Here is a 13,369-nt window from a genome sequence, read left to right as displayed (position 1 = left end):
TGCCTTTTTTCACTTGTCCCTGTCTTTAGCTCATCTACCGTTCGTACAATTTTGTCTCCCGGCTTTACTATTTATTTTACCCTGTATCGGTATCCTGCGCAAAATATGGTGCCACATACTTCTATTACTAGCCCTGTCTCTCTCATTTGTACTGCCTATTGATTTTTTTTTTTCCTTTTTTCAGAAAATTTCAAGAAATGTATTGTAATTGTACTTTTAATTTTTACCCCTTTACGTTGGGTTGAAAGAAATGGTAGAAGATTGAGAGGAACAGGAAAAAGAGAGAGAGAAAAAAATGTTCAATCTCATTTTTATTATTTAGTTGGATAAAAAATTTATCTTTCTCCCCTTATTTCTTTTCCCCCCTCCTCTTTTTCTTTCTTCTCTTTTTGTTTCTTCAAATCAAACACACGGTAAGTATATGCGTACTCTTATTTTCAACAACTATTGTTTCCCTACTAAAAAAAATTTTAGATAGGATCAAGAAAGTTTTAGACAAAACATCATTGTTATGTATATTTAATAAAATTTTATCTCATATAATTCGATTGGGGCGATCGCTTAGTTTGAATCAAATCAGAAAGTGACTCAGAATTTTTTAAACCAACCCATTTTAATTTGGTTCAATCCAGACTTCAAAAAATAAACCAAAATCAAATAAAAAGGGAAAAAAAAAATCTAATCAGCCATGATAAAGATAATGATCATAATAGTAATAATAATAATAAAGCTTATGACAGTCACAATTTTATTGAACTGGCCTCCTTCTAATTCATGCCTAATGTCTGTGTGAGGCTCGGCGTGCAAACCATTAAAAATGTCACAATTAATGTTCCCACTTTTGAGGATTACACTATTAAAAAAGGGTGCAATTATTAATAAAAACAGGTTGCACCAATTAACCTGATGATGTAATTATCATTATGTTATTGATTTTTCACTCACTTTTACTTATTTTAATATTATAATAATCTTGTTTTGAGCACTATACTTGTCAATGCATTGTGAGGCTTCCTTTTTTTTTTTTTTTTTCCCTGATGATTTCATGCTGGAGAAATTGATGACAATTTCCCATTGCTGTGTATAGTAAGTTATATTTCCTTCCTCAAAAAGAGGGTCAATAACCATATAGCTCATTATAAGTGGTCAGAAATTAAGGGAATGTTTGTAGTTTGGACCACACGGCTTAAAACGTGGAAGGACAAATTTATTTTAATCAATGCTACTTTGATTGCAATGTTGGCAAAAGAAAGCTATCGAAATCTCATTGTTATCACTTCAATCTTTGCTGTATTTAACATTTTTTTTTCTTATGATTCAAATGTAAAAGCGTTATACCAATTTACATTAGAGGTGGCAAAAATATCCATCCGATTCAGACCCGGACCGTACCTGGGTGTTGCGGACCGGGTAATACCCGGTCCGAGTATGAAGTCGGGTCGGTCTTGGACATCACTTGATAAACCCGGAATCCGAATTTTATTAAAAAAATTATAAAATATATATTATTTTAAATATTTTATATTTATTTGACTCATTTATTATACATATATAAAGTTTTAAACACTTAAGTTTATATTTTCATATCAAATTTTATTGAAATAAATATAAAACTTATAAAATAACCAAAAAATAAAAAATATATACACATAAAATATTAAAAAATATAAAATTCGGATACCCGAATTAAAACCCCGCCCGGACCCGGACCCAGATCGGTTGCATCCAGGCAGGGTCCGGTCATGGCAATACCCAGACCCGGCCCGGGGTTTTGCCATCTCTAATTTACATTCACCTTATTCAGTTCTTCTAATTAAATTTTATGATAGAGAAAAAAAATGTTCATCTAAACATTTAAAAGTAGATTCAGTTAATTCTACAATAAAATATGTTGAGTTGTGTCCCACATTGGCTAGTAAAGGGGAGATGCTTGGGTTTATAAGGTGGTAGGTCACTCCACCTAAAAGGCTAGTCTTTTGGGTTGGATACCTAGAAATCTTATGCTAAGTCCCCCCAACAAGTGGTATCAGAGCTAGACCCTAGTAGCCGGAATGTGGTGGTGGAACAACTCAGGTGTGTCGGACGAAAGGACCGGAGTCCGGCGGTGGTTTCGTCCGAGGGGGGGATTGTTGAGTTGTGTCCCACATTGGCTAGTAAAGGGGAGATGCTTGGGTTTATAAGGTGGTAAGTCACTCCACCTAAAAGGCTAGTCTTTTGGGTTGGATACCTAGAAATCTTATGCTAAGTCCCCCCAACAAAATATTTTGATTGTGTTATAACATAATCATTTAAATAGAGGCGTATGTTACATTGGCCTAAAGCAGCCTCTAAAATCGTTGGATATATATAATTAAATTTAAAATAATTATAAAAAAATGCATCCAACAATTCTAGGAGCTATTCTCCAACGTATAAATGGATTAACGCTTGTCAAATGGAGGAGTTTTAAGGATTAATCAAATTTGAAATAAACAAGATTATGATTGATTAAGGGTGTGAAAAACACGGTTGTGGATGTGATCATATGATGACTAGAAGTGCACATCTCGATGTTTAAAATGGGTCAGAAGAGACACTCACCACTTATTTTGACATACGTGTGGCTGTCACTAATTTTCTTTCATTCATATTCTCAGCATTATATGATTTTATCACTATACTATCGCCTTCCGTATTGCGGTTGCCCCATCAAATCATGGAGAACTTTTTATGTTAATATTTTCGAAGTGTTTCCCTACTACCATGAAGAAGCTGAGGCTCTCAAGCAAAGCATTTATTGCTGCGGTGCGTTGATATGTAAAGCTCAATTTGCTGTCACTGCGTCGCGATCTCGCAATAATTTTACACCCAACATGTGAAGTGAAGCTGCGAATTCATGATTCATCCATATCAATATCAAGGCCCAACTATCTGGGTAGTTATTGAGCTTTAAATGGCTTGAGTGTGTCAGTTTCATTTTCGGAAATTTAAAGCTACCAGTACCATCCCACGGAAAACAATTATTTCTTTCTCCCATTGGGTACTGAATTCGTCCTGTCAGAATTAATAGTTTCTCTAAAAAGGGGAGCTTAAAAGTATGAAGCTGGCCATGGTAGCATAAAAGACACTTTCGTTTAAAACCAACCAACATTCAACAGCAACAACAATAGAACAAAACGAGATAAATTGTACAAGGAAGAAAACTAAAACAAGGAATAGGTAAATTAAATAAACATAAACATAAAAAATAAAAATAAAAACCAAAGAGAGACTTTGGTTTCAAGTGTAGACTATAGTACTATATTTGGCACTTAACGATATTTAGAAAAAAAACATTCATGTTAAATGGGTATTGATTTGATGATATTACCATGCGACGCTTTCTAGAATTAACACAAAATTTCAACAATATTCTTGCAGAGGGATTGGGCTCGAACCTATGTGCTGAAGGCTAAATTTGAGACAAAATAATTGGAGGCCCGTGTGTTGCCCCAAGTTTTATTGGGCCGATCCATGTCCCAAAGCTAACACAAACGACAACTACTAGACAACAGCACTCTTTAATGAGAGATCGTAAATGCGTGCTGGTTGCTGCATGCACCTCTAATTTTTCTTAGCACACTCGTGAGTAAAACCCTAAATAAACCCCTAAATAAATAAAAATAAAATTAATCATCACATTACATTATTATTATTATTATTATTATTATTATTATTATTATAGTAATAGTAGTAGTAGTAGCAGCAGCGTCATCAACAATCCGAATTGCGACGTGTATCAAGTCGATGCCGTTCAGCGTATGCTTGAATTTTTCGTTTTTGAGTTGAAGCAATGAGTTCCACTTTCGCATCAGAGAGAGGAAGTCGGGTTCTTTCATCTGCCGAATGGCGTCCTTCGACTTCGTCGTCCCACAATTTCAAGCTTTTTCTTTTTTTTCTTTAATCATAATAGCTCTTAATTTTCTTTAATTAATTAAATTCTCGTTTTCCAAAAACCAAAAACGAAAACAACAACAACAACAAGAAGAAGCCGAGAGAGAAAGAGAGAGAGACAAAGAATGGCCCTTTTACTTCTTCGAAACCGGAAGGCTTCAGCTTTGGGGATTCCTCGCATTCTTCGAGGTTAAAAATTATTCTTTTTTACTCATTATTTTGGTTACTAAGAAAATTGTGACAATTCAATTTTATTTTGGACTCATGTATTAGGATATTTAGGATTTGCGTATTTATTTTATCGAATTTGCAATGGACATGCCACATTTAAGAGATATTGAAGACTGTTAGAATCAGCTAAGCGAGCTTGATTGGTTTTATGTTTTTTGTAACAGGTCCTTGTATTTTATGATCTTTTTAATCTTTTGAGTTGTGTGTTTTTTTTTTTTTTTTTTTTTCAAATGTGAATGTCTGGCAGATAATGTAGAGCCATTTAGCCTAAATTCTGAAAAGATCATTGGAGCTTTTGCTAGTGTTGATGTCATTATAAGGAGTTACTGCAGTGGCAGTGGCATGAAGAAGTTTGATTTTACCGACCTCACGTAAGAAATATGCCCCTTACTTTAATTTTTTAAGGCTGGATATGTGATTTTATTTTACTTCGTATATCGTATCCGAAGCAATTAGTAAGATATGTTTGGTTAAAGTGATATCACATCTCATTTTCATAAAGGATTAAAATTTTTGCAATAGTTAATTTTGCTTTATAAATATCTATCAAGAAATATTCATAGCCCTTTGGGCATAATCCTGATTATTATTATTATTGTTGTTGTTATTATCATTGTTATTTTTTCATGTAATGCTAGCCGTCCTCATACGTGGTATCCACTTGCTCGCAAAAAAGTGCGCAAGGTGATTCTGCACGTGGGACCTACAAATAGTGGTAAAACACATCAAGCTCTGAGTCGACTTGAGTCAAGTTCTTCTGGTATGTTCTTAATGCTTAATTTACCACATTTTAAATATCATTTGTTTTTAGATTTATAGGTTAACATTGAGAGATGGGTAAAATAGCTATTAAAAAAATGATCCAATAGTTGCATTAATTTTCTGCCATTTTGCAGGCATATATTGTGGACCTTTGAGATTGTTGGCATGGGAAGTGGCAAAACGGTTGAACAAGGCAAACGTTTCTTGTGATTTGATTACAGGTCAAGAAAGAGAGGAAGTTGATGGTGCAAAACACAGGGCTGTAACAGTTGAGATGGCTGATGTTGTTTCTGATTATGACTGTGCTGTTATCGATGAAATTCAGGCATGATTATAGCTTATATAAAAGTTTTTACATCATTTTCTTTTTCTTTCTCATTAGGCATATCTGCTCTTGTTAAAGTTGGCATTATTCTGTTAGGCTGATCAAGTTGTTTTTGAAAGTTGTTAAATATGTTGGAGATCAGGTATCTTGTAGTATAATCTGATTCTTCCAACATAAAATATTTTTTCTTTCCTTTTGAGTTGATAATAACAAGTTTGTAGTCAGGCAGCATAGAACCTGTATAAGACGAGTTTAGAAACCAAGCTTGACTCGAAGCAGAGTTCTGAAGCAATAGGTTTACATTGCTGATAGAAAATTTGGACCAAATTTTAGTCTTATACGTATTTATTGTAAATATTTGGATTTGATTGCTGTTATGGTTACCAAATTCAATTTTGTTTTAGAGAAGTACAATTTTTCAGTTAATCCTCATGTCATTAGTTTATCAGGCTTATTGTGCACTTCTCTTTATCATTATATTTCATATCTTTCATGTCTTCTCTCTCTCCTCCTGTCCAGATGTTGGGGTGTAAAACAAGGGGCTTTTCTTTTACACGTGCTCTATTGGGAATCTGTGCTAATGAACTTCACCTTTGTGGAGATCCAGCTGCTGTTCCTCTTATTCAGCAAATACTTCAAGTAACTGGTGATGATGTCAAGGTAATGAACTTGTTCTAGATTTTCTTTGGTCAAGGGTTTTTTTTTTCTCCTCTTGTTTAGTTATGAAGGCAATATTCATGCCATCTCTTGTTCCATCAAAGGCTCCTTTCCTGAACTATTTGCTTCATTTGATTTCTAGGTTCAATCCTATGAACGACTTTCGCCTCTTGTACCATTGAATGTACCTCTTGGATCCTTTTCTAACATACAAACAGGCGACTGCATTGTAACTTTTTCACGCCATGAGATATATAGACTGAAGGTCAGAAATAAGTATTCTGTTGCTTTCTTTTCTGTTCTCTTGCTTGCATCTTCATCATTCTACATCTTGTTTTCTCAACCACAATGCCTGATTATTCTCTTTCTTATCTCACATTCTTTTACTTGATAATAAGCTAAAGTTAAAACTGAGCTGAATTTGCTTTCACACAAACGGTTATTTTTCTTTTTGCATTAGCTACACAATTTCTAGCAACTATGGAACTTTCCTAGATGCACAAAAGCTATCTCGTTCAGGGAAAGGGAATTTTTCTTTTTTCAACTTTTATACTTAAATGTCCTAAAGTTCATGTTAATGATAAGGATGGGAAAGCTTTTCTTCTTGGGTTGGTCATTGGGAATGAGTGTCTGGTTATCTCTTTTTCTATGTTCTGCTTATAAACTACAAATGTAATGCAAAACCCTTCTATTTTGTAGACTAACTTTTCAAAATGTTTACCCATGTACTATTGGTTAGAAAGCTATCGAAAGTAGGGGGAAGCATCTTTGTTCTATTGTTTATGGTTCACTGCCGCCAGAGACCCGTACTAGACAGGTAAAAATTCTACACTGCTTTTGGAAAGTGTTACTTATCTTGTTCAGCTTATATTTTGTTTTTGAAGATGAATTTTGCCCATAATGTCGTTGACTTTCAATCCACTCAATTTTCCTTTCCCTTCCCTTCCCCCCACCCTCTAAACCAAAATTTTGTAATTACTTTCGCTTTGGCTTGGTGAAGACTGGTACTTTTTTGTGTCATTGTTTTCTTTATTTTGCTTCTATTAACACTTCTTCCTATTTCTCAATGATATCCAATGATCAAGACAATTCCCGTGAAACTCTTTCATTTCATAGAAGTGAATTCTTATTCTTACAAAGAAAGCAAATAGCATTTCCTATTGATTTGTCCCCTGGACGGACTGGACCTTTTCTCATCTCTCTCCCTCTCAATGAAATACATGGAGCTCTGGTTGCCTCCAAACTATACTATGCACCTTCAAATTCTGGAGTTCTTACAGTTGTGTCTGTGATTGATTTATATAAATGATTGGCTGAGTTAATATGTTCCTTAGCATTGCAGGCAACAAGATTCAATGACGCAAGCAGTGAGTTTGATGTTCTTGTGGCCAGTGATGCCATTGGCATGGGTCTTAACTTGAACATTTCTAGGATCATATTTTCAACAATGAAAAAATTTGACGGTGTCGAGTTGCGAGATCTTACTGTACCAGAGGTCAAACAAATTGCAGGTTTGTTGTTATTTCTGTTGGTGAGCTTATTAAGTACCACAATTGTTAGAGCTTTTTGATATTTCTGTAAAATTCCAATTAGATTCTTTACTTGATCTAAAATGGGAAGCAAAGCGAATGACATATTTTGGTGTGAAGTTAACATTATTTTCCATTTACCTCTTTGGTGATCTGCAGCTCGTTGGCATCAGCTTCTCATTCACAACTTAACCAACAAAAGAACTTGTTCAATCTTCCTTATTATTTTATTTGTCTATTTTTTCCTGTTTGTGGTTGGGGTGGGAGGGATTGCGTAGACTGAGGTCATTGACATTTTTTTCCTAGCAATGCCTTTCATTATTCTCGTGATAATAAACGAAGAAAAGAGCATCCTGTTAATAGGATCATCTTTTTCTGTTTGCATTTGGGTGTATAATTATGTCTGCATTTTATATTTACCACTAGGGTGAGAAATTTGGTGATGGCTTGTTTTCAGTTTTTCCTTAGATAAAGTACGATCTTTTATTGATGCTTTGGATGGTTAATTGGTGTGGTTGTAGGAAGGGCAGGTCGGTATGGCTCAAAATTTCCTGTTGGTGAAGTGACATGTTTAGACTCAGAGGATCTACCCTTGCTTCATAAATCACTGCTAGAGCCATCACCAATGCTAGAGGTAAATATGTTATTACTGAAGTAGCCACTGTCAAAGTTTCCATTTGAAAATATATTGTGTTTAAGCATCTTGGTGGAGCTTGTCAAGTCAACGACTGGCTTGTTAATTCTGATAGGTTGTTTTGCATCATGCTTTCCTTATGCTTGTGTGCTAAAACCACAGTAACTTTTGCAATGCAGTCTGCTGGACTATTTCCTAATTTTGACCTGATTTACATGTATTCACGACTCCATCCAGACAGCAGCCTCTATGGAATATTGGTAGGTTATTTCATGACTTTCACAATTAGCTTTATTTTGTCTATCAATCTGTATCTGTTAATCTCTATGCTTGTTATCTTGTAATGAGGAAACCATCTTTTTACTAAAGTGAGGAGTAACCTAAAGATGAGAAGATACACTCCAATCTAGTGTTTTTTTTTGTCGTTTTGCTTTTGGAGTTCGTGTGAGTAGTCATCTTTAAATGAGGAAACCCTCATTTTATGAACTGAGGACCAATCCAAAAGACAAGAAAATCACATACTCCGATGCAGAGGTTTTTCTCCTTTAGTACGTTGGAGTTTGTCTTCTCTCATTAGAAGATGACTATATGTGCTTATGTGTTCTTCATGTACTTTTTCTTCTCTATAGATTATCAAAATTGCAGTGTATGCATGCATGCATCTGAGAGAGAAGAGATAGAGAAAGAAAAGTGGAACCTAGGCACTTAGGGACAGAGGGAGACATGAACCATTCAGTGTTGGAGAGAGCTATCTGCTACATTATTTTCGTTTCCAGGATGTTAGTGACATATTTAGAAGCCAGAAAGAGAAATAAAGCCAATTTTTTTTTTATTGCCTCAAGTGATCAAAAGTAATCACAACGGTTTTCATTAACTATATTTGTGATGCTCAAAAAATATTGACAGAGAAATTTAATATGCATGGTTCTCAATTAGAATCTATTGGAACATCATAGCAACCAATTATCACCCCTTTGTGCAATTGATCAAGCCTGAAAGTTCCTTTTTACTCATTGAGTGATGTCAAAGAGTAATTTGATGTTGTCAGTTACCTTTATTTTCTGCTGCAGTTTTCATTTCTGATTGAAACTTAATTTGTCTTGATTGAGTAAAACAATTTATCTTGGTCACTGTTGGAAGTCATGGTATATAGTTGTTTAATTTCTAAGTCAATCATTTTAATATCACAGAAGTATTTGTTTTGTCAAATTGTGAAATTTGTTGATGCACAACCTTATACTAAAATGTCTTCAAATATTTATGTTCATTGGCTTCCTTTTATCCCTTGACATAAAATTGTTTGACATGCTTTTTATGTGTGTTGGCAGGAGCATTTCCTTGAGAATGCTAAATTATCCGAGAACTATTTCTTTGCCAATTGTGAAGAAGTATTGGTATTTTTTTTTCCCTTCCTAAAATTTTGTGCTTTTTCTATCAGCTATTCAACTCATGCTTTTAGGCTATTATTGGTCTTATGTCTTCTTTAATACAAGAACTGATTATAGTTTGTTTTCATCAGAAAGTTGCTACTGTTATTGATCAGTTGCCCCTTCGGTTGCATGAAAAGTACCTTTTCTGTATCAGGTAACGTTAGTTATGACCCTAAATGACTTGAAGCTTGTTCACATAACAATTTGTGCTTGAGTTATGCTGTCCCAAGGAAAGTACTGGAAAGGAAATTACGGTCCATGGCTTTGTGTTTTCCATGTGTTTGTTCAATGGAAAATTTCCTGTTGATCGAAACCTTTTCTTCATGGAGAAACAGATTGAGCATATTATTTTAGGGCATTGTATGACCAGAAAACTTACTGGATGCTCTTGCCAAATATCTCTAAAAATGTCAGTTTCAAATTAATTAATACTTTTGATGTGCAGTCCAGTTGATATGAATGACGACATTTCATCTCAGGGACTCACACAGGTATATGTAGCTTTCAAACACAATAGTATCTTTTCATTTTGGATGAGGCAACTAATATGATCTAGCTGTTTTGATGGATCAGTTTGCAACAAATTATTCAAAGAAAGGGATTGTCCAGCTTCGAGAAATATTTACACCAGGTACACTTCAGGTGCCAAAAACACAGGCTGCACTTAGGGAGCTTGAATCTATTCACAAGGTTGGGCTTTTTGACTTTTTGTTTTAAAGCGTTATCTATACTCTTTAGTTTGAGGTAGGACAAGTATTATCTTTGAAGGATAGAGGTGGCAAATTTTTTAGCTCATTAGAGAAACTGAAAAACCAAGCAAAATTTCTGAAGTTGGATTTTTCTGGTACAGAATTACTGGTGAAAAGGATTATTGGTAAAAGTTAAAAATAAGTTATTTGCAAATTTGTTAATGCTAGTAAAATTTGGAAGATAGTATTTATTGATCGGAATAAAAATTATATAACTGTTGTGGTTTGAGTCTAGGGAAAGATACAAGACTGAATAAGGAAGGAGCAGGGGATGAGTTACCTAGAATTCTGTATTTTTGCTTACTGCCATGATAGGAAGATGTAGTTAAATGGTTTTTCTGAAGAGAACACTTAGTTTGTCTGATAATATGTTGAGTTCGTTTTCTGTTATTGTATTTTATTGTTGGTGTGACTACCAAAGGTCTTGGATCTCTACGTGTGGCTGAGTTTCCGGTTGGAAGAATCGTTCCCGGATCGTGAGCTGGCAGCTTCACAGAAGGCTATCTGCAGCATGTGAGTTCATTTTAGGGTCTCTGTGCTCATAACCGGCCTTTTTTCATATAGCTTCATGTCTCATTGTGTTCTAATTCCGAGCTGTAGGTTGATTGAGGAATTTCTCGAGAGGCTCGGGTGGCAGAAGCCGAGGGTAAAGAAAGTAACGCCACGACCTAAATTAAACTCTGCTGTTGTCTCGAGATGTTAAACAATATCTATGAGATAATATTTTTTGCTAAATGTCAGATGATATTATCAATATAATTTTATTTTTAGTCAAATAAAATCAAAATTTATTTAAAAAATTTATTGGGCCAACTTTCAAATCCTTTTTCAGTCATGTGTCGAAAGAAATTCATTTATAATTTCTTAACTTTGAGCTGAATCGAAGATGACCTAATTGATTCTTTATTTAGTTCGTACTTACCCAAATGAAGTAAATCGAACCGATGAATTATAGTTCGGCGCAGTTCCATTGAAGAAAACCGAACCGATGCCTACCTCTTTTTCAATCAAAGGGTGAACTGAACCGATCCAAATTTTAACCCAATTAATGTGATTGATTCGATTCATCCGGGTCTGTTCTCCACCACGTTGGCTTCTCTTAATTGTGTTTGTTAAAAAACATCAATCCTCCTGTTTGTTACAGTGAACTTAGACTTACAGATGTTATAAAGTTATTTCTGAAATAGCATCCCAATTGTTGGACGCTTACATTGCTCAAGCTGAAATTGCTCCTGAAATGTGATAGAAACTGTTGCTCAAATCATCGTATCCAACAACTACAAAGAACTCAAGGAAACGAATAGCAATCAGAATCAAATTGAACTGTAATACCTCAACAGGAATTCTAAAAGTAACCGTTAAAATGTCCTTTGCTCAGTTGCATGTGTCAACAACTCGTCAATTCGTTCCTTTGCATTCCCCAAGCTTTTCTTCTCAAGTTCCTCCGCCAACATCTTGTGTGTGCTTTCCTGCGGAACTATTCCCTTTGACAACATTTCTTCAAAAAATGAGAAAGCCAGCCGGTTCAACTTTCCCGCTCTCAATTAGCCCACACGCCAACCTCGCATAAGATTAAGTACTAGCATCCCATACTCACATCATTCTTAAACATGTGAGTTAACAAGAAGTTAAAACACCTTCATCCTCTTCTTATGACAGCACATCTTCAACGACCGTGCATGAGTCTCACAATCAGGCTTGCATGAATCCTCCTCTATCTTTTGACGCAATTTTAATGCATTCCCCTCCTCCGAACGCACACAAGCAGAAGAAATCATCGTATTATAAATCAAAAACTATTCCCTGCTTTTTCATATCTTCAAATATCTCATTAGCACCCTTTAACCCTTACTGCTTTACTCAAAATGAAGATCAATGAACTATAAAACGAAGTATCGGTTAAGCAGTCATCACTTTTCATCTTCTCATAAACCTTCAATGCTTCATATATCTGCTTTGCTTTCTCCAACGCATGCATAACAATGGTACAAGTAATAACACTTGGCTTGCACCCTTTTTCTTGCATCTCTTTCAAAGTATAATCAACTTTACGAAAATCCTTTTCGCGACAATAATGCTCAATGAAGCAAGTATAAGAAACTCCATCGGGGCTAAATCCGTGTTGAAACATCTCTTTCATAGCTTTCTGAGCATAGTCTGACTTCCTAGTTTTGCACCATCCATGTATCAAAACATCAAAAATTTGAGAACTCAAAGATATGCAATCTTTGAACTTAAGGAACACTTTATAAGCATGCGCAACACTGTTCCTTTTTACCAATGTATCCATTAATACGCTCATTGCCCTTGTATCCTTTTGGACTCCATATTTTTTGGTTCCTCTAAAATCCTCAATTGCATCATCACCGCCTCTTACCAGCCTCCTCATAACCGTACTCATTGCAGCCAATGAAACATACCCATTACTTAACTCATCAATTTCTTTAACTAATTCCCACATAAGACCAAACTTCTTTGATTTTCCTAATGCCTCAACCATTGCGTTATACGTTTCTGGCGTGTGCATATAACCTGTTTGTGTTTTTGCCCGAGTGAAGCAAAAGCTGGAGTCCAGTCATTGCTAAATCAGCTCAATATTTGCTCAACCAAACTGTTTGATACACTCACACCATACCACTTTAAAGCTTCAACAACTTTATCAGGTGAGGGGTAACGCTTCCTGAGAATTTCGCTAACTTTATCTACATCAGTTTCATGGTCTTCACTCAGTGCATGGCTGGAAATTCTACTTTGTTCGTTCAGTTTAAGACTCTCAACCCAACTGGCAAGTGAAGGATGACAAAATCCTCATCTGGGCTTTGGGTGTCAAAGAATTTGAGCCAACTAGGTAGCCCGGTTAACTCGTTGGTGATGCAATGACGATTGCACAATAAGCAACCCAAAGGATTGATTTTGTGATGCTTTTGTAAATGGGATTGTGACAATAGCTTCCAAATATCGTGTTTTGGTGGCATTTTCAGTGAGCGGCCGCCGGCCGGTTTGAAGTTTTGGACCGTCGCGTTTTGGATTGCTCATTTAAAACGAACAAAACAAACGGAGAACTGAACCAACCGGAATTTGTGCCCAACTAATCACATTACTGGGGGCTTAAATGTGTTCCTTGTAATAAAGGTAATTTT

General features: G+C 35.4%; 1 protein-coding gene and 1 pseudogene across 1 annotated transcript; one reads left to right on the top strand and one right to left on the bottom strand.

Annotated features, from left to right (window-relative positions):
• Positions 1–3,707: 3,707 nt before the first annotated feature.
• LOC102617432 (DExH-box ATP-dependent RNA helicase DExH16, mitochondrial) lies at positions 3,708–11,029 on the top strand. Its single transcript, XM_015533683.3, is given in 17 exon segments — positions 3,708–4,101; positions 4,391–4,514; positions 4,782–4,903; positions 5,040–5,230; positions 5,750–5,890; positions 6,030–6,152; positions 6,627–6,704; positions 7,230–7,398; positions 7,938–8,050; positions 8,230–8,310; positions 9,379–9,444; positions 9,570–9,634; positions 9,926–9,971; positions 10,054–10,170; positions 10,651–10,742; positions 10,830–10,911; positions 10,913–11,029. Coding segments are annotated over 17 exon segments (1,707 nt in total). The 5' UTR covers positions 3,708–4,037; the 3' UTR covers positions 10,946–11,029.
• Positions 11,030–11,378: 349 nt separating this feature from the next.
• On the bottom strand, positions 11,379–13,204 carry LOC127903720 (pentatricopeptide repeat-containing protein At3g22670, mitochondrial-like; annotated as a pseudogene).
• Between the last annotated feature and the right edge of the window lie 165 nt (positions 13,205–13,369).

This window comes from Citrus sinensis, chromosome 1 (assembly GCF_022201045.2).
Source record: "Citrus sinensis cultivar Valencia sweet orange chromosome 1, DVS_A1.0, whole genome shotgun sequence".
Lineage (NCBI taxonomy): Eukaryota > Viridiplantae > Streptophyta > Magnoliopsida > Sapindales > Rutaceae > Citrus > Citrus sinensis.
This window is presented reverse-complemented; position numbering and strand designations above follow the sequence as displayed.